The sequence below is a fragment of the Artibeus jamaicensis genome, unplaced genomic scaffold, assembly GCF_021234435.1.
Source record: "Artibeus jamaicensis isolate MK-2021 breed Jamaican fruit bat unplaced genomic scaffold, CSHL_Jam_final contig_3214, whole genome shotgun sequence".
Classification (NCBI taxonomy): Eukaryota; Metazoa; Chordata; class Mammalia; order Chiroptera; family Phyllostomidae; genus Artibeus; species Artibeus jamaicensis.
Window position 1 is genome coordinate 589,865 of NW_026521760.1, and position 27,636 is coordinate 617,500.

At 33.3% G+C, this 27,636-nt stretch overlaps 1 protein-coding gene across 3 annotated transcripts in view; it reads right to left on the reverse strand.

The window, feature by feature from the left end:
* The window catches only part of FAM172A (family with sequence similarity 172 member A), a 412,801-nt gene that overhangs the window by 220,704 nt on the left and 164,461 nt on the right, over positions 1 to 27,636 (reverse strand). For all 3 annotated transcript variants that reach the window (XM_053663579.1, XM_037164133.2, XM_053663580.1), the window contains one exon: positions 20,741 to 20,959. In XM_053663579.1, the coding sequence (XP_053519554.1) occupies positions 20,741 to 20,959 (219 nt within the window). The remainder of the gene's footprint in view (positions 1 to 20,740; positions 20,960 to 27,636) is intronic.

The window sequence follows — 27,636 nt, forward strand, 5'->3', positions numbered from 1 at the left end:
GTAGCTTATTTTCAGAATGGTAGAAGAAATTATTTAAATAATAATAATTTCATTATTTCATGGAATCAGAAAAGTTTAGAAATTATGGCCTCCTACTTATTTGCATACCTATCCATTTATAGAGGAACAATAGAGCCCAACAGCTTCATTATTTCTCACTGGTCATTGTAGTAATTTTACTGGTTAAAGCTTCAGTTCTTATAAAGGTATTAATACTAACACGGCTTACATTACATTTTAAAATAAATCTCTAAAGTGATTTCAACTACTTTGCTTCTTGATTCTCACTACAACCCAAAGGAGTAGACGGGTCCTATAATACTCTTATATTCCTTCCTTTTCTTTAACTCTCCTCTAATCAATTGGCATATTGTGCTCACTGGTCATCCCAACACTATTTTTAAATTGACACCCAAACTACTTCTAACATCTATGATCTATTTCAATTTCCTAGGAAATAAAATTAAGCACTGTACATTGGAAAATCATAGCATAAACAGATTGGCAGTGAGAGCTGATGTTATATAGATATATTATGAGGCCAAATAGATGTTATAATTATTTGCCAGTTTCCAAATGTAAAATAATTATTTTAGAAAAGATACACTATAACGTAAAAATTTGTAACCTTCATAACCTAACATTATGTTAATAAAGATAGGGATAGAGACAAAAATTGGTGTGTAGGGAAGGAGAGGCTGGAAAAATAAAACAAGGGCTATTACCACACCGAGGCACTGTCACACGCTAAGCGAACAATGAAATCTCAAAGGTTACATTGGAGTGGCACTGGCAAGTGTGGACAGACCTTGGAAGGTACAAATCAGTACAGGAAAATAAAGCAAAAATGTAAGAGTTTAACCAATGTTAAAGATAGCACTTCAAATCAGTGCAAAAACAATAAATATTTTAAATTTTTTAATATTGATCTTAGAGAAAGAGAGGAAGGGAGAAGGAAAGGGAAGAAGTGATAGGTGGAGAAAGAGATTTGTTGTTCCACTTATTTATGCACTCACTAGTCAATGCTTGTATGTGCTGGGATCAAACCCACAACCTTGGCGTATCAGGATGACACTCTAAGCAACTGAGCTACGTAGTCCAGACAAGAATAATTTTTTAATTTAATCTTTATTGTTTTTATCACCATTTACTCCCCTTATATTTCCCCTCCCCAAAGCAATCACCACACTGTTGTTCATGTCCACGAGTCCTTTTTCCTTTTTGTTTAATCCTTCCGCCCTCTAACATCCTACCCTACTAGTTCTCATCTGGTCTCCATCTGTGAGTCTGTCCCCATTTTCTTTGTTAGTTCAGTTTATTCATTAGATTCCACACATGAGTGAAAGCACATAGTATTTGTCTTTCTCTGATTGGCTTATTTCACTTAGCATAATGTTCTCCAGGTCCATCCATACACAAAAGGTAAATTCCTCTTCTTTTTTTATGGCTGAGTAGTATTCCCATTGTGTAAAATGTGCCGTAGTTGTTTTATCCATTAATTTACTGATAGACACTTGGGCTGTTTCCATATCTTGGCGATTGCAAATAACACTGCAATGACATAGGGGTGCTGATTTTCTTTCAAGTAAGTGTTTTGAGTACCTTCAGGCATCGTCCCAGAAGTGGGATTGCTGAGTCAAAAGATCCCTTTTTAACTTTTTTGAGGTATCTCCATATTGCTTCCCACAGTGGCTGCGCCAATCTGTACTGCCACCAATAGTGCAAAAAGCGTCCCCTTACTCCACATATCCTCACCAACATGTGTTGTTTGTTGATTTACTAGTGACAGCCATTCTGACAGGTATGAGGTGATATCACATTGTGGTTTTAATTTGCATTTCTCCGATGATTAGTGACAATGAGCGTTTTTTTATATGTCTATTTGCCATCTATTTATTCTCTTTGGAGAAGTGTCTGTTCAGGCCCTTTGAGCATTTTTTAATTGGGTTGTTTTCTTCGTGTTGAGTTTTGTACATTCTTTATAAATTTTGGATATTAACCCCTTATCAGATGTATTGGCAACTATGTTCTCCCATTCTGTGGGTTGTCTTTTTATTTTGTTGATGATTTTATTGCTGTCCCAAGACTTTTTAGTTTGATGTAGTCCCATTTATTTTTTTCCTTTGTTTCTCTTGCCTGGGGATATACATCTGATTAAAAACTGCTGTGGTCACTGGCCGATATTTTGCTCCCTATGTTTTCTTCTATAATTTTTATGGTTTTGGGTCTAACATTTAAGTCTTTGACCCATTTTGAATTTATTCTTGTGTGTGGTGGAAGAAGGTGGTCTAATTTCATTTTTCCATGTGTACCTGTTCAATTTTCAACAACATTTATTGAATTAACTATCTTTGGGCCATTTTACAAGATGGTGTTAGGAGAACTGAATAACTGTTTCGAAAAAAATTTAAAGGACATATAGCCATATAATAAGCATAAAACATTTCTAGTGAATAAAGCACAAATATTGAAGAAAGGATGGTCTTTTGTATAAACAGGGTCAGGATAATTACCAACATGGAGAAAATAAAATTGGATTCATACTTCCTTCCAAAAACAAAAATCAATTCTAGATAGAATATGAACTTAAATGTAAAAGGAAAAGTTCTAAAGCAGATGAAAGAAAATATAGAATATATTTGTGATCTCAGAGGAGACAAGAATTTTTAAACAAGGCATAAAAAGAGTGAACCATATAGAATAAAACTGATAAATTTTAATACATTAAAGTTAAGAATGTTCTCAAAAGATTTCAAAAGGCTGAAAAAATAAACCAGAGTGGAACATGACATGAATGACATGTAGTTTGTAACATGCAAATAAAATCTACAAATCAATAAGAAAAAGCAAAGGAGGTAATAACAAAATTGACACAAACAAGCCAATCACAGATGAGGAAACATAGATGGCAAATTAAAAATTAAAAGATATATAATCTCATAGCCCTGGCTGGTGTAGCTCAGTGGATTGAGTGCAGGCCTGCGAACCAGACCATTGTGGTTCGATTCCCAGTCAGGGCACATGCTTGGGTTGCAGGCCAGTTTCCAGCAGCGAACACACGAGAGGCAACCATACATTGATATTTCTCTCCCTCTCTCCTTCCCTTCCCCTCTAAAGATAAATAAATAAAATCTTTTAAAAAGATATATAATCTCATTTGTAATAGAAAAAATACAAATTAAAACCACAATGAGATATATAATACTCTTCAGATGGAAAAATGTTGAAATCAGATAACACAGAGATGTGTGACTGATGTGAAGCAAGAGGAATGGACACATGGTTCATCCATGTGCAGTAACTACTTTCAAGAATAATTTGTTATTAACCAGTGAAGTACGGGCATTCCTATAGATAAGCACCAGGAGGCACATAAGAATGTTCTTTAGAAGCTTTAATTGTAATAGCAACCTGAAAACATAGCACCGATGTGCATCAGTAGTGAAGTGGATAAGTAAATAAATAACTACACAGGAGTACAAATGAATTATTGCCAAATATACAAATGGATGTTGTACCAATAAAGCAAAATAAATGGGGTAAAAGCAAAAGAGAGACAAAACCAAACAATAAATATATTATTTATAAAAGTGTATATTTAGTAAACTACAATGAAAAGCAAAGGGACATTAACAAACAATTCCTATTTCTGGATGTAAAGTAAAAAATGTGACTGGAGGAGGCACATGTAGGTTTTCTAAAATATTGATAAAATTCTATTTAAGTTGTATAGGTATTCTAGTGTTCATCTTATTTTTAAACTTCATATATTTGTTGTGTATTTAGTAATAAACATTTAATAGTTAAATGTTATTAAAACTATAAAAAGAACTGAGCACAAGGCCAGGTACATCTAGTATTGGGATGAGGAATGAGATGTTCCAGACACTATGTTCAATATTCATTTTCTTCACATATTGTGAACCCAATTAGAAAAGAATTTTTTAATATTTATGTGAAAATGAACACAATAAACAATTAAACTCCAGTTGTGGTTCTAGATGTATAATAAGCAACTAAACAACTATCACTGTATCAGTTTTAAAAGTCAACACATTTGTCAGGTATTACTCTTTATAAATCAGTAATTTTATTTCTGTGCCTTTGCTCATACAGTTTCTTCTGCTCTTTATTTCCATTTCTGAACTTCTACTGTCCTCTTTTAGTTCTAATAACTTAAGATATATTTCAGGTATCACTTCCTCCAGGAAACTTTCCCTGGGTCTCCTACTCTCACCCCATGTTGTGTGACCCCCACCTAAGTACTGTCTGGAATCTGGTGCATCTCTGTGTTATTGCGTCCTTACAGTGAGGGCCGTGTTTTGCCGATTCTCATATTCCAAGTGCCTGGCATAGTGTTGTTTAATAAATACTTGATGAAATGTTTAAGAACTTACCGACTGAGGTACTTTTATTTTTTTAACTTTTCTACAACATTATTTGGTTAGCAAGCTAACAAAGGAACCATAAACTTATCAAGCACAGTTTGCTGAGTTTGATGTTTTTGGCAATGAAATATAAGTTGCACCAATCTGCTCAGAGGCCACTGTTTACTGTCCAAGTTGTGTTTAGTCACATAGCTGACGTCAGCCTCTTCTGACTCTGCTCCCATATTCCCGTCAAATCAAGCCTCATTTAAGTACATTTAATCTACTAATGTACATAAGGTAACACAAAACAAATTACTCAAACCACTAGATTTATAATATAGGTATAAAATTTCTCTTATTTAGAAAGATATACTTTTGACCACATATATTCCACATATATGTAATAGAAAACTTGGAACTAACGTATATTAGAACATTTGAATAAAGACAGGCTAAGCAACATTGTTGATATTCTTTTTTTAAGCATTTTTAATTTAATTATTGTTCAAGTAAAGTTTTCTTTTACTCCCATCCCAGCCCACCCCCCTCTTGTTGATATTCTTAATATTAAAAGTAAATGTTGTAATTTATTACCTTTCTAATTTAAAATTTTATAATACAGTGAATTATACTCAGTGGTATTTATGCCAGAACATATTTACCAACGGGAGTCCATTCGAACGTTTCAAGTGTGGGAGCAACTGTCCGTACACTCAATGTTAATGAGGACATAAGTCACAGCAGGTTTCAGGGGCAATGGTTCAGGCTGATGATTGAAATATTAATGGTAACAGTATTTTCTCATCCCAATCATGTCAACAATAAGTTTCCCTGAAAATCTTAAGCAGCTTGACTTAGCCTGGACAGTGCACCACAGTTTGAACTTTCTCCAAGGGAGATACACAGAACACTAACAGATATATGAAAAGATGCTCAATGTCACTAGTTACAAAGGAAATTAAATCAAAACCACAATGAGATACTACCTCACACCTATTAGAATGGCTATTATCAATAAAACAATAAATAACAAGTATTTGTGGGAATGTAAATTGGTATAGTCACTAGGAAAAACAGTATGAAGATACCTCAAAAAATTAAGAATAGAGTTACCATATGACCCAGCAAACTCTCTTCTGGGTATTTATCCACACAAATTTGATACACTGATTTGTAGAGATATAGCTACCCTATGTTCATGGCAGCATTATTCACGATAGCCAAAACCTGGAAACAAGGGAGATGTCCTTCAATAGATTAGTGAATAAAGATGTGATACAACACACACACACACACACACACACACACGAATACTATTCAGCCATGAAAAAGATGGAACATTGCCATTTGTAACAGTACAAATAAATCCTGAGAATATAATGCTATATAAAAGAAGTCAGATGGACAAGGATGAGAACTGTATGGTATAATTTCATTCATATGTGGGATATAAAACAAAAAGCTACAAATTAACAAACAAAACAAATATATAAAAAAATAACAGACTCATAGATACAGAATGGTAGTTACCAGAGAGAATAGGGGTGGGGGAGAACAAAGTGGGTAAAGGGAGTCAAATACAAGGTGATAGAAGGAGACTAGACTTTGAGTGGGGAGCACAAAATAACATATTCATACATCATATTATAAGGCTGACACCCAAAAGTTATATAATGTTATTAACCAATGTTATCCCAATAAAGTTACTGAGTTTCTCGGTGTAATAATAAGTTGTATTTAGTAAAGAAAATGTATAAAGTCGTTCTCAAACTTTAAAATTCAATGTGGTCTATAACTAACCATTTAAATATCTGATTTTTATTATTAGTGCCATATTAATAGAAAGTGAAAGGAACCTTCAAGTTTACACTGAAAAATAAGTTTCCCTTTTCTGAACTCCTATAATGCACATGTGAGCTGCTTCAAAATATTTACCACGATCTTCCTGATATTAGAGTTGCTTATGACCATGTTAGCCTCCCCAAGAGAATGTGCGTGAGCTCCCGGAGAACAGGGGTTCTGGCTTTTCTATCTCTTTATCTCACAAAGGGCTAGGGCAAGCATAACGTTTTGTTAAGTCATACGCAACTGAACTGAAATGTGAAGAGATCCATTCAAGGCTGTGCCACTCAACAGGATACATTTTTTTCCAGTTTCAAGATATATTTGATATCTTATTACCTTGGCTAATCTCATGTGCATTGAGTAGAAACTATATGTTTTATTCTCCTCCCATCTTTCACATCTACCACTTGGGACCTGGTACAAAATCAGTGAAGGTGTACTAACAGAACACAAGCTATAACTGATATTGTACTTTTATCATACTAGTAGTTATTTTAGGTGTCTTGATAGTGCCAAAATGTTTTTTAAAGTAAAAGGCATTACGCACATAATTAGGGCACTTAGGGGCTAAGATCTCTATTTAATACAATCATTTAGTCATTACTTCCTAAATTTACCATCTAGGTTTACCATCTACAGATCTCCCTTTTCTCAATATCACATCTGGTACTGGAGGGAATTCAAACCTGCTCTCAATCTGCTTTGGGAAATAAAAGAACACAACTGACTGCAATGATGTGTAATAAATACATAACCATTTATTGAAGGGTCACTACTTGCCAAACAGTAGGCAGGCAGACTGTACAATCTAGGGGGTCAAATGTGGGGAAATATGTAAGGAAGAAAACTGGGCTTCCACATCATCTCTACCAGGGTTAACTCAGGGGGTTCCAGATAAGAATTATGCCCCTAGAGTAGTGCAACAAAGCAGTCCTATTTGATACCATATTTCATCCATCTACCATACTATCAATTCTAAAACCATTGCTTTATGTACAATTAAGGGGATAAATATCAACCAATAATCCATGAGATGCCATTAATTTTTAAGATGCATCCCCAATTCAGAGATGTTAAAGTGTGACAGAAAGTTTTAATATCAATAAAAAGATGACACTGTGAATCATCTCCAATGGACTGAGCCATATATACACAAGTAACAGCCTTTCTTTGAAGGCCCTACTGTCCTTGCAGGTGCAGGCTGAGCAAGAATTCTGAGGGAATTTTTTCACTCTTCCATGTGAAATTGAAACACAGAACATTAGGAGTGAATGAAGTATATATAGTTAACATTGTAATTCACATAAAATGCACCCAGATTTTCACATTTATATTCTTCCTCTTACGTCTTAAAATAGATGATGTTAGGAATACTGCTTCAACTAACGTTTAGGTTTAAATGGAAGTTACTTAATGGCTACTTATCCCTTTCCCTGTCTAGGCACACACGCGCACACACAAATGCACACAAACACACACTCTCTCTTCTCCCTCAATGCTCCTCAACCCCCCTCAAGTGCATCCTCTACTGAAACAAAGGCCAGAGAAGCCACATGTGAATATGAATGGAGGGAAAAATCCTGGTTCTAATAGGAAAATTTCAATAACCAGAATGGTAAGTAGAAAACCCTAATCATAATGCAGTCCTGAGCACATAATATACTTTCTCTTAAACTCAGTTTCCTCATCTACATCTAGAAATAAACTAGCTGAACTTGGTATATCTCTAAGAATTACCTACTAAGTTTCAGCTATTACCTTTTGGCATGTTATTCTAGTAGAATTCTTCTCCTATGAGTAATATTCTTTCTAAATGTACTTATTATATAAAACAGTAAACAAATGTGGGCTGAATAAGTTGCATATATTCCTTTTAAATGGAAAAGGTTTGCCTCAATGCCAAAAATTTGAAATAGCAACATTGAGCAGAACCTGACTTCCTCTTCTTAATAATGTGACTAAAGCAGATTTTAGTTTTGAAAGATTTACTTAATTTAGCAGTACAAATGCCTAATTCCAACGTTAAACTTCATCAGGTGGTTTAAAGTTTAAAACAAAAAATTAATCCATTACATAGCTCTGGAAATTACTGGTATGATCACTGCTCTGGTAAAAACATGAAACTTTGGCCCAGAGTATTTTAAAAATTTTCTAAAGGAAAAAAGTAGTGACTGTTAAAAATATCAGATTATTTAAAAAGTATTAAATATAATAGCATAATGAATAATAAAAGTCTATATCTTTCTCCTTATTACCTCCTGGGAGAGAGAGAAATTTCTGAAATTTCACAGAGAAATTTTGGATACTAAATCAGACATTTGGTAAGCTATATTCATTTAGTAAAACAAATTCAAGTATAAGAACCATTTTTAGGACAAAAAGGAGTTAAAGAAAAGTTCTGGTAGATGAATATTAACATTTATATTCAAAGCGAATTTTATCTTTGTTTTCATGGGTTCCCTAAATGGTATACTAGTTACAACTTATAAACTACTGTTTTTCAAGGAAAAAAAATCAAAGTTTTCTTTTAGTATTTAATAAAAATAACATTAAGAATAAAATTAGTATTATATAATTATGAGATGAATTTGATACATAGGATATTTTAAGTAGTAATTTCATGCTCCAAACAAGTAAGTCTAAGTATATAATTTCATGTTGTTTATAAACACAGATATACAATTCAAATTAAAGTGAGATGAATGTACAATGGAAATACTCAAGTCACTAAATAAACATGTTTTACATATAGATAACACATGAGAGGTACACACAGAAAGCCATAGTGTATATATGTGAATACTGGACTGGCCAAAACACAAAAAAGGATGGGCAGGGGAGCAACATGCTTATGGCTGAGAACAGGTCTAAACTTTCTTAAAAACAAGCTGAAATCAGAGTAGTGATTAAAAAAATAAATACACCACCTGCAGTAAACAATACTTTTCAATCAATTATATAAGCTGATTTGGTCTGTCCCTCATCCCTACCTGCAGTAACTCCAAACACCTTTTTAGTCAAGCAACTCACACATCTCTAATGGGCAGTTTGGGACTTAGGCAAAATAATGTGTGAGGGCACCTTATTCCTGAGGAGACAATGTAGGTCTCAGATTCTACACTCAATATCTACTCATTGCAACCTTCCAACAATAGTCTTCAAATGAACTGCTGCATTGTGAAAAATGCTATTTTTCTTTTATCACAGCACTTGCTTTGGTATCCCAGAAAGGTCAATTTATCCATTCACTTATGTATATACATTTTCCATAAACAGAGAGAAATCACAGAGACCACTTCTAGAAAATGTTCACCACTGGTAATATACTATAGTGAAAAAAAAAGCTTTGAAGTCACATAGGGTTGTGATCAGACCTTGGTTTAGCTACTCTTGTTAGGTATAACTATGAGTAAGTTACTTCCATCTTGGAGAGTCATTTACTATCTTGTGAAGTCAGGGCAGTACACGAGACAATTGTGAGGATTAAACAAAGAACAAACAACTATTATTTCTAACTGAAAAATGGATGCACAAGGGCCACACAAGGGCCATAGGTAGGGGAAGGGAGCTGGAGGCAGAGGGTTTTAAAGTGTCCTTTTTTTCCCAATAAGGTGTAGGAAGTTGTGAAAATGAAATCAAAGACACTGAAATAGAGAACAGGCTGACAGTGACCAGAGGGGAGGGAATTTCAGGGGAAAGGGGAAGGGTTTATAGGAGCAAGTATAAGGACACATGGACAACAACTAAGGAAGGTTGGAAATGGGAGGGAGGTGGGGAGCCCTGGTGGTGGGTGGGATGGGAGGGGAGTAAAAGACAGAAAACTGTACTTGAACAACAATTAAAATAAATAAATTAAAAAAAAGAAAATGCAAGAACCAACATTCATAATTAAAGCTCAATAGAAGCATGGTAATCCAATTGTATTTTAGAGAGTTACTGTAATAAAAAGTTATCTTAGATAAGAAATAAGAGGAACTTAAATTTGTAGAATTAGGAAAAGCAATGACTTTAAAAATGGAGTCCTAGATAGTAAATTGAGAACCTTAAATTTGGGGGTTGTAAATTGAGAACCTTACAATAATCATAACTAATATTTATTGAGTGAATAGTATGTGTAAAACCCTATACATATGTGCCGGACACCAGCACCCAGCTCTTAACCAATATACAATGACCTCTGTCCAGAAAAAGTCCAGCCATTGTTAACATAGGGAGAAGTTTGTACTGTTTGCATGACATTGATGGAACCTGGCAGCCAAGGAGAATGGACTGGAATGTGCCTGAGTGAACAATGATGACTTCACTGTAATAGTTGGTGGGGGCAGTAGATGCCATTGAATGAGCATGTACACTGTGCGGCCATCCCATTCAAAATTATTAAATAAGTAGAGCAATGGAAAACCATCAAATTTTGCATTAAGCTTGAACATTCCTCTGGGGAAACTATTCTGATGATTCAGAAGCCTGTAGTTACAGGCAACTGGTGATTGGCAGCTTCATAGTGACAATGCACCTGCTCATGCATTATGTCTAGTGCAGAGTTTTTTGGTGAAACATCAAATCACCCAGGTGACTCAGCCACCGCACAGACCAGATTTAGGGCCCTGCAACTTCTGGCTTTTCCCAAAACTAAAATTTCCTTGAAAGGACAGAGATTTCAGATCATCCCTGAGATTCAGGAAAACACCACGGGGCAACTGATGGTGACTAGGAAAACTGGGAGTTCCCAAAGTGCCTTCTCTGAAGGGGACTGAGGCTTCATTGTCCTATGCACAATGTTTCTTGTATCTTTTATCTTCTTTAATAAATGACTCTTTTTCACATTGCGTGGCTGGATATCTTCTAGACAGATATTGTAGAATCAGTCTAATGCAGAGTAAGGTAGCCATAAAACAGGGAGACAGACAGTACTGGTAATAGAGAGCACCAGTAAAGAACTAGTAGAATATGGTAGTAAATATCCCTGGATAGCAGGGATATCTGACTTCTCCCGGGAAACAAGAGGCCACCCATGTTAGTGGAAAGAAGGAGGGAGTGAAAGTTGCAGTTGTTGAAACCCTAAAATGGACACATTATTCTACAGAGCCTTCTATTTTGGGGGAAGACCAGTAGACAACAAATTCTAAATTCTCGAATTCTAATTACCTGGTGGCCTGACACCTTAGTTTCAGTGGAGGAGGTAGGGTGGAGAACAGGTGAAGCAGTCTACAAATGAAAAGTGATAACACTTCGAAAATGCCTTAATAATCTAGCCCTACTCTGTTCTAATTTCTCTATTTCACTTAAATAGCAGCTCATATTTTTCTAGTTTCATGTTAGCTAACATATCAACTGAAAAAAATGTTCTTTGTTTAAAGATTTTATTTATTTATCTTTAGAGGGAAAGGGAAGGAGAGAGGGAGAGAAGTATCAATGTATGGTTGCCTCTCATGCATCCCCTGCTGGGAACTGGCCTGCAACCCAGGCATGTGCCCTGACTGGGAATCAAACCGTGATCCTTGAAAAAATTGTTCTTATTCTAATCTTATAAACTCTTTTCTTTTGTTCCTTTTTACATTCAATTCTATAAAACAGATGTAGATTAGTGGTTCTAGAAATGTGGTTTGCAAACCTCTGAGGGTTCCTGAGACCCATTTAGGCAGTCCATATAATCCTACTAATTCATTATTTATCTTTTTGTTGTGTTGGCATTTACAATAACACTTAAAAAGCAATAGGGAATAAAACTGCCTGTGACTTAGCATGGGTCACAACAGCAGTACCAAACTCTACTGGTAGTCATTGTAGACCATTGTAGATCTCACTGGCACACACTCACAGGAAAAAAAGGCAAGTTTGCTTTAAAAATGTTAATGAAGCAGTGAAATAAATCACTTTCCTTAAATTTCAACCCTGTGCATATGCCTAATATTCTGAATGATAAACTAGAGGGTATACATAAAGCACCTGCAAACCAAACTATGCTCTGATGGTTCTCTGGAGAAAAAGTAGTTATGCAATAGTTGAGTTGTGCACTACAGTGGACACTTTTTTTCTAATGGAACACTGTTTTTACTTGGAAGATTGATAAACTATCATTATTCAGATTTTGGTATTTGGAAGCCATTTTTCTGAAAAATAAACAAATAAACCTGACAGTTCAAGAAAAATAACTGACAATATTTATTGCTAATGAAAAAATTGAGCTTCCTTGTAATATTAAAATTTTAAGAAACTTGTATGTCCCTGATAAGCTTGATAATTTCCATTTTAAAAAGGTTTACAGATGAGACTGGTGGTAATTTTGGGAGATAGGATTTTTTGATACCATATAATAAAATATGCCAAAATTTGGAAGGTCTGTGTAACTCAGTGAAAACAATATTTTCTAAATGACCATACACGATGTTATGAAATCATTCATGGGTAAAAGATCCATAACACAAACCAAGTAGATTTTTATTAAAGAAAGTATGAAATGCTCATTGATGTGTTTGAGATTCATGTAGAACTGATCTTTAAGAAACTACCTTTAGTTGTGTGTTGCTGTAGCATGAAAGAAAATATACACAATTATCTGAAAAGGCTATTAAAATACTCCTTCTATTTGCAATTGTTTATCTGTGTACATCCAAATTTTTTTCCCACAAATGTCAATAAAGACAATATATCAGTAGAGACAGAAACAGATCTAGGAATTCAGCTGTCTTCTATTAAGGCGGACATTAACAGATATTTTTAAAATGCCATATTTCTCACTACATGGTTTTTGTTTTATAAAATGTAGTTATTTCTCATTTAATGTTATTTATGACATATAATGACTTATTTTAAAAGAAGTATTTAAAATTTTTGTTTTAATTCTTTTTCATAAAAATCAGCAGGTGTAAAACCTATTGACAAAACTATATAGTTACGTTAATAATACTTAAGCATGTACAATAGCAATCAAGGTTCAGCTACAACAGATGGGTGTATACAGCCCACACGCAGGGGGAGTACCTGGAGTGCCCAGCTTGGGTGTCCAGGGTGGGTGCTGTGCTACTAGACCCTAAACTACCTCTACTGTATAAGGTCACTCTACCAAGCCTGGGAAACACAATAGTTCTACCTAATACATAGAAACAAACACAAGGAGGCTGCCTAAACGAGGAGAAAAGAAAATATTTCCTAAATGAAAGAACAGAACAAAACTCCCAAAAAAGAATTATGCAAAATGGAGACAAGCAATCTACTAGATGCAGAATTCAAAACACTGGTTATAAGGATGCTCAGTGAACTTGGGGAAAGAATAGATGAACTTAATGAGAACTTCAACAAAAAGATAGAACATAAAAATAAAGCTAGAAAACATAAAAAAGCAGCAGTCAGAAATGAAGAATACATAAATGGAAATAAAGAACATGTTACAGGGAATCGACAACAGAGTAGATGAAACAGAGGATCAAATCAGAGATTTGGAAGAAAAGGAAGTAGAAAATAAACAATAAGAACAGTAAAAAGAAGCCAAAAAAATAAGGCCAGTATAAGTAGCCTCTGGGACAACTTCAAGTGTATCAACATTTGTATCTTGGGGGTGCCAGAACAAGAGAAAGAGCTAAGGAACTGAAAATGTACGTGAAAAAAAACGATGGAAAACTTCCATAACTTGGTACAGGAAATATACAAGTCCAGTAAGCGCAGAGAGGCCCACCCCAAGACACATCATAATTAAATTGCCAAAGGTTAAAGACAAAGAGAGAATCTTAAAAGCAGCAAGAAAAAAGCAATTAATTACCTATAGGGTAGCTCTCATAAGACTGCCAGTTGTTTTCTCAACAGAAACTCTGCAGGCCAAAAGGGATGAGCAAGAAATATTCAAAGTGATGAAAAGCAAAGACTTATAACCAAGATTACTCTATTCAACAAAGCTATCACTTAGACTTGAAGGACCGATAAAGAGTTTCCCAGACAGTCAAAAGGTAAAGGAGTTCATCACCACCAAATCAGTATTAAATGAAATGTTAAAGAGTCTTCTTTAAGAAGAAAGAAAACAAGATAAAATATATGAATAGTAAAATGGCAAAAGTACATATCTATCAACAAGTGAATCTAAAAAAACAAAATAAACAAACAGGCAGAACAGAAACAGACTCACTGATACAGAAAACATTTTAACAATTGCCAGATGGGAGGAGTGTTGGGGGTGGGGGGCATGGGGTAAAAAAACATTAAGGGACGATTAAGAGCTACAAATTGATAGTTATAGAATTGTCATGAGGATGTAAAGTACAGCATAGGAAATATAGTCAATAATATTGTAATAGCTGTGTACAATGTCAGAAGGGTACTATATTTACTGAGATGATCACTTAGTAAGTTATACAGTGTTCACTGGGTTGTATATCTGTTACCAATATAATATTGTCTGTCGACTGTAATTGAAAAAAAAAATGTTAAAGCATGTAAATTGATCCTGAGACATAACGTTTTGAGAAGCATTGATTGTAAACCATTTGGAAAAGAATTCATTAAGCTGTAATTCTCCCCATATTTCCCAAGGAAGAGGTTGTACGGAGAGAAGAGAAAGGAGGGGGATATACTGAAAAGTAGGTACTCTACTGGTTCTCAAACATGTTAATTTACCTCATTTATTCCTTACAACAGCCTAGTAGCTATGATTATCACTATTTTACAGATGAGGAAACTGAAACTCAGAGAAGAGCAGGACTTGCCCAAAGTCACAGCTTGTAAGTGACAAAATTAAGATTATAGCTTGTTTGAAGTTATACCGTATTAAGTGGAACAGCTGGTATTCAATCTCAAGTCTATAAGACTCTGCACTTTTAATCTTACCTCTACACTATCTCTTCACAATGGGTATGAGTCTGAAAGTTATTCAGATCCTAAAAACAGGAAATAAAAATAGTTATCATGATCTACCTTCAATGACTAAAGGTTTTAAGTTCCTCTGGAAAAATGTAAAGGCTTTGGAATATAGAAAATATTTAAAATAATATATTCTTATATTGATTATTAAGTTATATTATTATTAAGCTAGCCTGTTCTTTTTTCTCTCCAGTTATATTTTAAAGGATTTTAAGCTAAGGATAAAAAATGGAAGAGAGAAAAGATGTAGTTTAATTGGGGTATTCAGTTTCTGAGGAAAGCAAAATCCAATCTGAACAGCAGCAGCCCCTTGTGGTCTAAGGGGAAAAAATAGTGTTATTTGTAATTATAGGGGTGGAAATATGTTTTTCAAAAGATATATGTACATATTTAGCCATTTGACTCAGTTCTCAACCCAACACATTAAAAAACAGATGCTTTAAAAAATGATCTGTTGGCAAGATGCTTGTTAAAATTTTATCTGTTGAAATATTAAAATTCATTATGAATTAATTAACACATTATATAAAAATAAAATGTTTTTGTTTCATCATTTTACAAAGTACTATAACCAGTGGTGATTAACACTGGAAATTTTGTGTATCTTGGTATGTGTTGCTCAAAAAACCTAAATTTATAGGATTACCACTGAATTGATGACATTTTCTGTCTTCACTCTTGAATTCAGTTGGCAGATGTTTTCAAGAACAAAAAATTCCATCTTATTACACAACATATTAAGCAAGTTTTCCTGCCAGGCATGTCTGACATGATGTTTATTGCCTACACCAAATCAATCCCCTTAATAAACCATAATATATGCTACAAAGTACATTAGTTCTTATTTAAGGAAAGTTGCCACATGAAACAGTAGGTACTTTGATCTCTCAAGCTCTGCACCTAATGCATTAGAAATGTGCCACATAATCCAACAGTTAGTCATATCTATTTATAATCATTTAGAAGTAAAATTATGCTTTGCGAATCTTAAAGTTTTAGACATGGATTCTACTTATTTCTCCTTGTGCATACTAAATAGTTGTGAAAATCTGAAAGAGAAAAAGAAAATTCAAATACTTGTATATACTAGGAAAAGAAAATGGTTCCAGAGATTAAACAATCATTGATTCAAACATACATAAACTGAATTTGCTCACTGAAACACTAGATACAAATGACTCCAGTGGCATTAGCATGGAAGAGAAGAGGTACAGAGAAGGCAGGGTATTTATCAGCCTTCACCAATATTTTGGGCATAACCCAAGTCAGAACATCAAAAATATTTTTAAATAAAGCTTGTTTATCAAAATTGTCTGTTTCTGAACACTGCAAAAATTAACATGAATGTTGAAAAAATCAGTCAGAAAATTAGACATCACATATCTTGCATGTTAAGGAATAAAATTTTTGTGATGGATGTCAACAAGCAATCAATCCTTAAATATTTGAGTATCTTCAATGTGTAATGCCAGGTTCTGCCAAGATTCCTATTCTGTAAGTGTCTCCTCCACATTTAAATTTTTACTTGTGTGGCCATAAAATTGCCTTCCCTCCTCCTCTTCCACTATTTTTAAAAAATGGTCTGCATCTTATCATCTTTCTTCTTTAGCCCACAATTAAGTCTCTTAGGGTAGAGATATTAAAGCATTTCCAACCCAGTATTTCATAGACTGGTCTCAAATCACTTTTGCCTATATTCCACCTATGTGAACTATAAAGTTCTTTTAATTGATCTTCTGCCTTAGTCAGAGTACTTGACTTTTTATGGCCCAATTTGATATCAGAATAAGTCATTCCTATGCTGCAGGTCACATTATCTATGTATCTTTAGATTAAGGCCCAATCTTTTTGCTTTGGGATTTCCAGGGGATCAAATTCTAAGTGTGTGGGTTTAGTATCAGTTCCTTACTTCATCACAGCATGCTCTGCATTATTGTAAAAACCGGCTCATATATGTTGATTAGTAAGGATTGACATGCGCTCCCAAAATCCATAAAGCATGTTCAAAGATCTAGAGTATTGTGGAGACATCATGTGGAAAGACAGGAAAGATAAACTGGTAATTATGAAATAAAAACATAAGCAATGTTTTAAGATTGCACATGGAAAATTCCATGTAAATTAACTAATCATAATAACTTCCAAGAATCATACTAAGGAGAAGTCACTGATTATGGGAGGAAAATGTGTTACATGGGTACTACAACATGGATAGAATTTGGATTAAGGGAAAGAACCAGAAGCAAAGTTATGGATCTCATAAAGCACAAAGTGTACATAGGGTAGAGCGAGTACAGCAGTCTGGATGTATTATTATCAGCAAGTGTGTAAAAAATAGCAGTGGGTCACCATAAAGTATTTCCATTTTCATCCATAATTTTACCACCAAGATGATATAGCTAAAAAGGAAAACAGAATATCTGACTTTTATATATCAGATGAAAATGTATAGATCAATCACGGTATTAAATACATTTTGACACACTTTTTATCATTCATTTTTGGAATGTATTCTCAGCCACTGGGTTGGGAAGGAGACCAGCAATGAAAATCAAGTAGCATACTTCAATAATGAAGGACATATTTTAAAAAGCAGTAGTGGTTTGGAATTTTAATCCTGGCTCCAATGCATTATTAAATAAAAATTTATTGTGAAGGTTCTGCTCTACAAATATTCATCATGAAGGCTCTGTTCTAGGCCCTGGGGATGCGGCAGTTAGCAAAACAGACTGTTTGCTTTCATGAAGTTTACATTAAGTGCTATGTGAACTTGGAAAAATTAATATGTTTTGACCCACAGTCTACTCATCTGTAAAATTAGATCAAGATTAGTGATCCTATTAAAAGAGAAAAAATATATTTAAATATACAAGGTCTGGCACAAATAGCACCCCTTTTTAATTACATAAAAATCTCTTATTACAAAATCATAAGCATGTGATTCTGTAACATAACAATATCACACCAAAGCACACCACATGACATTTTAGGTGAAATGTTCAAATTGCTGTCCATCTCATGCGAGACATTCACGTACCCTACCAACCATACTCAATACCAGACCCTGTATAATTTAATATATTATTTATTTATATATTATAAATGTCTATTCTATTTTGTAACAGGTATTTAATAGTGTCTATTAAATGATAACTGGTTAAAATCTATATAATAATTAGATGTAGTTTATTAGATCATTATTTTATGATAATTGGTAAGTTTTCATTTTCAGATACATAATTTGTTTTCAATTAGAACAATGTGGTAAAAAAGAAAAAATAGAAAGAATGTCTATTTCCAAGATTTAGTTCTACCATTTATTAGTTATGCGATCCTGGACAAAAATGGACCATCTGTGCAGCAGTTTCCTTAACCATAAAATAAGAATAAACTATTTGATCCACCTATCTCATATGGTTGTTCCAAACCATATCTATATCTATCTCATATGGTTGTTACAAAGAATAACTGAAAAGGTTTAAGGTTTAATAACTCAAAATGTAAAGGTTTAAGAAGCACATAAATGTTAATTTATCCCCATCACACCCATTGCAATGTATGAACATTACAACCCCTGTTACTTGGAGATATGTAGAGGGAAGGAGAGTACTAGAAGAATTCAATTCTCAAGTAGATCAAAATTATCCAAGAATTAATGCACTATACACAAGACGATGAAGCATTCTTCTCCTTCCTACTGTAGGATCCTCCCTTACTATATAGAAATATGTTTGAAGATTATCAACTTAACTCTGCTATTTTGCACAATTCCAGAAGATTTTAAGAGAAAGGTGTTTATCAAGAAAAATAGTATTTCATAACTGAAACTATAGGGTTTAAAGTTATATTATCTACATGAGTCTATTTTTGTATTTTAGCCCTTTTGATGGGGAAAGGGAGAAAGAGGCAAAAAGACATGAGAAAAAAGAAGTAAAAATGGTAAAGTGTAAAAGAGATAAAAGATTTAAAGAAAATGACAAAGAGAAAGAAAGCAGATCTTAACAATGAAGAAACCTAAATGTTTTTTCCTTCGGTGTAAGAAAGAAAAAACAGATGTGAAAAATAGAATAAAGAAATTGCACACATATAAGAGAACAAAAGATAAAATCAAAGTAATGGTGGCAAGAAAAAGACAAAAAATAAAAGGAGAGATAAAACCTACTACACGACAGATGTCAGAAATAGATTCTTAATCTGTACATATAATAGGCATACAAGAAACTGCTTTAGAATAAAAAATACACAAAATCACTTTGTGCACATTTTACACGGGCATGTGAATACTTTCAATGATATATATTTTTAAAAACCTTATACAGTGTATTTGAAATCTCGATATCAGAGAGAGTTTTGTTTTGTTTTTAAACTCTGTTTTAACATGATGGTTGACAGACTGAGTCACATAATAGAAAGCTGAGGACAACCAATAGAGAAGATGGTTACATAAAGACCTAATGTAGTCATAGGAAAGAAAAGCAGTAACATAACTACATTAGAACAAGCAACCTACGTACTGATTCCAAGCCTAGTTGCTTCTGTTTTTCAAATAATGTATTAAATAATAAGGTGCTTTTCAGAAATTTACAAATTATAATCTGCCAAACTTTTGCTTGACTCATTGTTTTGGGTATTCTTGGTCAAGAACACATATTTTTGGGTCTTGAAAATTGATATGTGGCTTTCATTACTGCTCAACTCTCATAACTTACTCAGCAGGTTGATCTATAATAATCAAATGTCTTGGATATGTGGAGCATGACTCCCAAAAGTATAGTGATTATGCCTTGAACTAGAAGCATATTAAAAAAGTAGCTTTGAAAGCCATTTATTTCTCCTCAAAGATGGTATAAAATATTTTATTAATGAACTTTTAAAGTAAATGTAAAAATAGCTCACACTGAATAATCTCAAACTTTACTACTATCTTACGGTATGATTTATAAAATGTTAATTATCCATGTTTAAATGTTCTGAATTGCTCATTTTTGAAGAACATATCAATTTACTACTTTACATACCCTGTAGCATATTTGACATGCTTTACTATTAAATTATATTCCTGGTATCCATAATAAGAGCTTTGAAAACTGCATGAGTCTGTCTCATATATATAATACACAGTATATATCAAGCGGAATGTGTCAAAGTGCAAATAAAACTGTTTGTGCCCCCTGCAGAATCAGAACTCCTTGGGCAGCGCTGCTATAATGACTTCATGCTGCTAGCGTTACAAAGTGCAGAGGTTCACTGGGAAAGAAAAGAGCAAAGGACAGAGTTCCCTCATTACACTATCCCTAAACTATTTCAGCTTAAATATTTAAGATATGAATTACTCTTCCTCACTTCCATCTGCCTTCAGGAGTTAAGCTGAGACACCGTGGATGGATGGTTGCTCACAGGAAAGCAATACACTAAAACTATCACCACTCAAGTTGAAGACATGTTTTCTACAAGGCATTTTTAATTGCTTTTAAGACATACAGAACATCACATTGACATAAGAATAATGTGTCTGTGATTTTGAATAAAAACAGAATATTTTCATTCAAGTAGTACCCATGGGAAATAATGGTTAAAATATTAAGAATGAACAGCTTCATTAAAAAATAAACAAAATAATGTATATGAAATACAATATAAAGAAAATAGTGAACAGAAGTAATCATCTTATTACTTACTCTGATATACAACTGCATCATTTCTTTTTCTCTTTGAGGGTTACGATACTTCTCATAGAAATCACGCCGCTTCTTTGTTTCTTTAGAGACTTTATCTTTTCTTTCCCGTTTTTCTGCTGGTTCATCTGAACTGTCAGAAGATGGCTGTACACGTATCTCTGGCTTTTCTACTTCAATATAGTTTTCGTTGGGATTCAGAACTATTACTCCATATCCTTCCTGTTTTGAAAGAAGACAGCAAAATTTAATCATAGGAACCATTTCAATTTTACAAAAAGTTCTCAAAATTCCAGAAGTTATTTAATATATTTACATATTCATTAAAATATTCCTCCATAAAAATTACTTTTAATTTTTCCAAGAGAAAGTCATTTAAAATTGCTTGCCTGCATTGTGTTTGTAAATAACCACAGATTATCTAGCAGAACAAAAAGATACAACTGTAACATAGAGATTATAAAGTTTACATTTAAAAAAATCACTTGATATTTCAGAGCCCCCCAAATCATTGAAATAAATTATAAAAGTACATTTTCAAGCCACATTAATATTTATAATATATACTTTGAGAAAATAACTTCCTTAAAAAAGCATTTTGTTGAATTTTTCTTTCCTTTGAAATTTGTGCTTCAATAAATATTTTAAAATTTGTTTGAATGATTAAAAATAAATATAATCTAACATTTACATATGTATATCATCAGAATTTCATATGTATATCATCAGAAACATATAGTGTCTACTTGTGTACCTTGGATTTTTTTTCACCTCCCTTCTTTCACAAGGCCATACACATCATAAAACAAAGTAAATTAATGTCTTAGCATAATGTATGGAAGCAACTCTTTAATCCTGAAATTGCTTCCATTTTTTTAACTACCATATAATTTCCTCTTTATAAAGAACTATTCCCAGGAAATAAGTTCCAAAGTTCAAAATACAGCTTACTGAGCTATTAAACCCTTCTGAAAGTTTTTCTGTCTGATTTAATTCTAGCAAGGCAAACATTTTTATAGTCATTATTAAGAAAATTCTGGTATTTACATTTTTATAACTGATGGGATATTCTAACTATGAGAAAATAGAAATGGGTAAACAATTACCAATGACAAACATGTATAACACACAAGTTTTAAAATTGTTATGTATCTTGTCTTTTCTATTAAATTCTATTCTGAGGGTGTCCCAATTTTGCCTTATACAATCCTGTAAAATCATACTTAAAACATGTATTATATTATGATAAAAATATTAGAACTCCAAAAAAAAGCTTTAACAAATCATCCTTACTTAAAAAAATAATATACATTTCCAAAACAGTTACTGTAGAATCTTCTACTTTGTTCGAAACTTAATTATTTTTGGCAAAGAAATCGTAAGATGATTTTAAAAAACCTAAAGCAGTAATAATAGTACAGACTCAATTATCTTATTTTTAAATATGCTACATTGCTGCATGCATTGGGTTTTTTTAACTGCCAATTTCACAAACTATGTACAAAATTCAACTCCTCCTCCCCAAAGCCCCAATGAGATAATATTATTGTTTAAAGTTTGATATGGTTCAGAGATTTTGAAGATCACTGTAGATCAATGAAGATCACTGCATTTAGTGATGGGGCTGTTAATTAAGATAGAGTCATCTTACATATATAAAAACTATATAATAATAAATACCAAACTGATTAACAAAATATGACATAATCTTCAATACATGTTTAAATAAAACTTTTAGAAAAATACCCCTTTCATGAAATCCTCATAAAATACAAGATTTTAAATTTAAATGTTCTACAGCAGAGCACAAATGAGTTTTTTTTTTTTTAAGTTTCTTAGCTGGTAAGTCAAAGTTTTACCAACAAAAGATATTTTATTTGGTCCTGCTTTATTCTAATCTGTATAGCTATTCAAAAGTCTTGTAATTCATTGTAATCACTGTCAGGTAGACAGATTGTCACTTGGTGATTTTCTACAGTTGGACACACTTGACTAGTTATTAAAATCACATTTGAGGGAAGTTCCTACCCCTTTTCCTTGTGCCTCTTACAACTTTTCACGCCCTTCTCAAATTTCAGCTATAACTTCTCCTCCCACCGAAAAAGTAAGTTAAAGAACACTGTTGCACTCTGCTAAACAGGGTGAAATGGAGGCATTCAGTACAATGTCTCTGGTGTAAGGAACATAGTCAAAAAAGGTCACCACAGGCCAAAAAGAAAATTGCCTCCTTACTAGATTCTGTACCGTGAGTAAGTGGTCTCCTGTCATGTTTCCTCCCTGCCTTCTCTGAGAGCATTGAACTTCCAACACACACATTCACATACCCTCTCACAGTTACAAGAGATGTTACTCGTCTCCTGAGTTAGAGATGAAAATAGTAATGTGCTACATTTTCACGATCATTTCAAAAATTTAAACACAAGATAACACAGTGGGGCTTTAATAGACTGATAATACATTAGCATCATCTTTGCAAAATGAATGAATTCCATAGAAAGGTAAACTCTTCAGAGAAAATTTACAGTCACCAGAATTACAACTCCTACCCTAATTTATAACTTAATCACTAGAAAGAATATTTTCATAATATCAGGTTCATTAGAGCAGAAATTTATACTTCAATTTTTGGAAATCATGTACTGAAAAATTATTGTGCCTATTTGATTTTAAATGGACTCTGCAATTTGATGTGTCCCATCTAAATAAGTATAAAAACAGACACACATAAATCATCAAAGAAGTAGTATTTATCTAAGTTATTGATTATGTAACTGAAAATTACATGACTCATTTGTCCAATTTTATAGAGACACAATGTCAATTTTTCACTGAGGCACCAACAGATGAAAAATGATTCCATTTTAAAATCACCACTGTATAAATCAATTAAAGAATTTTTATTATTTAGATTTCAACAATGAATGTTTCTCTTTAAACACCTGAATTATTTAGAAAATATTTTTATCACTTAGGTATTTTATGCTGCAAATTTAATTAAGGAAATAACAATCAAGAATTATTCAGGAACGCTTTCTGCAGAAATGAGAGCTAATTTTAATAAATGTCTTTGTTGAAAGTTCAATTACCATCCCATAAAAATCTTCCATTTTTCAATTAAAATTTACCTGGTAAATTAATTAATGCAGTCCTTATTCACAAAGACCATTCATAACTACTTTGTAATGAGTAGGAAAAAGCTAAGCAACAAAACAAAGGTAACTAACTATTTATGTGCTCCAATCATAGATATGCAGTGAAACTTCATCTTCTCCTCCTTCGCCATCATATACAGTGTCAAACAAACTTCTTCATATAGTAAAGCTACAAGATTTTCTCCATGTCAACATTAAGATATGGAAACAAAGGAGTAAAATCAAATAGCCAAAGTAAAGCAAAGCAGACAACATATCAGAAGTTAAATTTAACCGTTTTACGTACAATATTAATTTACATCTTTAAAAAGTCAGAATAAAAACCATTCTTTCTAATCCTAGTAACTCAATCAGTATAAATAGAAATAAGTGGAAAAAGATCCTATTTTGATCTTTCACTAAAGTATCCATAAACTTTTATAAAACTATAAAATCTGGGATCGAATACAGTATCACAAAAGAACTATGCATTGTCATTCTAACAAGGAGGCCTCTATTACCAATGCTTAGAACCTAAACATCTTACATATGTATTCCTTTCATATTTAATTATTCCTTAAGAATGCTAAACTTCTCCTAAGACGAAATGTTAAGTCATTTAAAATATACATGGAGACTTATCTTTAACATGATCAAACTGATTCAATCAAACTGATTATCTAACACTGTACAAGTAAATAAATAAAACCTCTGGCATCTTTCATAATGATCTACCCAAATCAATTCCAATACCCAACATTTCAAGAGACAAAGCATACATTAAGTTGTTAATTAACTCATGTTTGATCACACAGTCTAGTAGGAGATCAAGAAAGTAATAATGAGGACAAAGAGTGGTAAAAGTAAGCTTTATCTCTTTAATTTATCGCATTGCATTTTTCTATCTAACTAGCTTCATTTGCATATGGTGTTTATAAGGTATAAACCATAGGATCTTAATCAGAAACCCTCAAAATTTTATAGTTAGACATAGCATTTTATTCAGCACAAGTACTTGCTGTGATCTAAACAGAATACACAGGCTGTCAGGCCTTCTTCACTTTTAAGTCTATAGATGCACTTACTAATAAATAATAGTTCATTTATCATTCAATCGACAAATGGTAGCTGAGGTCAGAGAGGTCTAAAACAGACAGGTGATGCCAACACAAAGAACCAAGGAGGAACTCCTGCTACAGAAATTAAATCAACATAGAAACATACTTATCAGAAGATTCTAAAACTACATATAATTTGAAATGCCTGACCAAAAATAGAATGTACCCCAAGAAAACCTGGCTAAAACTGAAGATTTATCTAATTTACCTAATAATTACCAATTATAAAGGAAATTTAAAACAGGAGAAAATTCTACCTCTTTCCAAAGCTCTTGTGGTTGGCTAAACAAAAAATCAGTTGAAAATACTCAGCTCTGCATATTAACCTTCCAATACTGCAAGCCACATGTGACCAAAGGGGTCAGGAGCCAGAGGAGAATCCTTTGACCTATGGAACTCTCCGTTTTGGTTAGGCAAGGCTCTGCAAGAGATCATTTTACACAGATTTATCAATCATTTTTTTCAAGTTCAGCATTCTATCTACTTGGGTTGAAAGAAGATAGGTGCTCATCCTCAAGGGAAATGAAACCCAAAGTGTCTTATCTATAAACTACATCTACCCGTGGTTAAAATGGACAAACCACTGTCCATTCATCTTTTGTGAAAGATGTATGTTGTGTTTATTCTCATCTTTTTCACAAGAAGGGTATGTATATGTCACTGTTGCAACATCCTAGGTGCAACAGTGAGATGAGGTCATGACAACCAATCAGAAGACACTAGTGAAGCGTTAAAGTAAACATAGCTGTTGGAGCTGCAGCTCTGCTTGAAAAATGCCCCCTCCATTATTTCAGCAATTTTCTCAAGACGTGACCTGGGACTGAAACGCCTGAAATGTCACTTGACTTCGTTTTGTGCTTCTTCCCAATGTGCATTTAGGTAACAGCACCCTGCTAATATCTTGTAAATTGTTTGTCACAACCATGTTTCAAACTGTAGCTCCTTAAATTCTAATGTATATTCCATGGCATAAAAATACCATTATATGGACCAACACAAACTTATCCCAATAAGTTTCCAACTTTAAATAGCTCTTCAAGTTAGTAAGTAAAAGAAAACATGCCACAAAAAGTTTTCAGAGGACCACCTGTTGTCTATTATTTTTACATAGCACTTACTCATAAATCATAACACAGGGTAATTAATCAAGCTGTCAAAGAGAAGGTCAAAGGTTATATGGTAGAGTCAGAAGGTCATGCATGGGCTGATAGAGGTCAGGGTCACACTGCATTCCTCATTATCAAGTTGGGATGAGAGACGGCCCAAGCAAACAAAAGTGAAAGCAGATGGAGAAGTGAGTGGATAAAAAAAAGAAAAAGAAAAGAAAAAGAAATTTTCACAAACAAAAAGAAAAGTGAAAGAAGACTGTCAGCTGCCTTCAAGTAGAGAATAGAGGAGAGAAGAAATAAACTGAAATGTGCTCAAAGGAGCTCAAGAACATAAAGAAACTACAGTTTTATTAATTAAATAAGTTGAATATAACTTTTCTTGGCTATTTTATTAGTGCATACTAAGCAATATTAGAAAATATATGTTTGCTATTTTAATACCTTCCCTAGTTAGTGTGCTCAAGATAAACTAAGGTAAAGGCAAAGAATTCCAAGGATAAAGTATGATTACAAAAAAAAAAGAGAAACAAACCCCAAACAAAAAAACTTATGAGGGTTTTTTCTCCTTAATATTGTTTCAGGGTTATAACACAGCTGCAAAAGTTTTAAGCTACAGGATAGATAATTTTTTAGTATAAGGATATACACAAACATAGATGCATCATAAACGTCCTTTTGAATAACAAAACAGTTATAAAATATTCTATTATTACGCTGGCCTGAATTAGATGCAGAAAACTGTGCAAAATTAGCTGTCACCCTTTGCTCAAAATCTTTGTTAATCTCATTTTGAATGTTTGCAGCTTTATCAACACATGCATCAATGTCAGCTCCTTGGTTACTGAACTGCTGTAGTTGGAAGAAGATATAATTAAAATGTTTTGGCACAGAAAAGGTGAAATTGTATCTTTCCTTGTTCCCTCAGGAGTCTGTAAAACATGAAGGATATATTGACAAACACACACCCCTGTCTCCAGTTCTGACATCCCAGGTCATCCAAGCACTATTTATTTTAGAACATTCACTTTGCACTTTACTCGTATTTTCACCTGCTCTGCTTCTTTTACAAGGTTTTAAAACATTATGTTGCTTAAATTTCACAAATTTCTTTTCTAATCATCAATATCATATTCAAGCATTCTGTAAACACACAACAGTATTAAAAAATGTTTACCATTCACTATGCAGGATGAAAACATGCTTTGATGCGACATTATGAAATCTTTTATATTCCTTGCTTCTCATTCTTATCAAAAGGTCCAAGCATACACCCACACGTTTATACATTAAACTAAAAAGAAATAACAAGCTACAACTGTTGCCCAGTCAATGGCAGATCAAAACTCCTTAAATGGATACCAGGAAGCCTACAGACACACACCTATTCTATTACACTGGCCCAAGTGGACTTGGACGAGCAAATTTATCTTATGAACTTTACTGTTCTGCCTGCTGGTTATACCTTTAGGCTCAAGTGCTAAATAAAACTCCTATGATTTCTTAACTCCTTATTAAAATCCATTATAAAATTGTGTAAATAT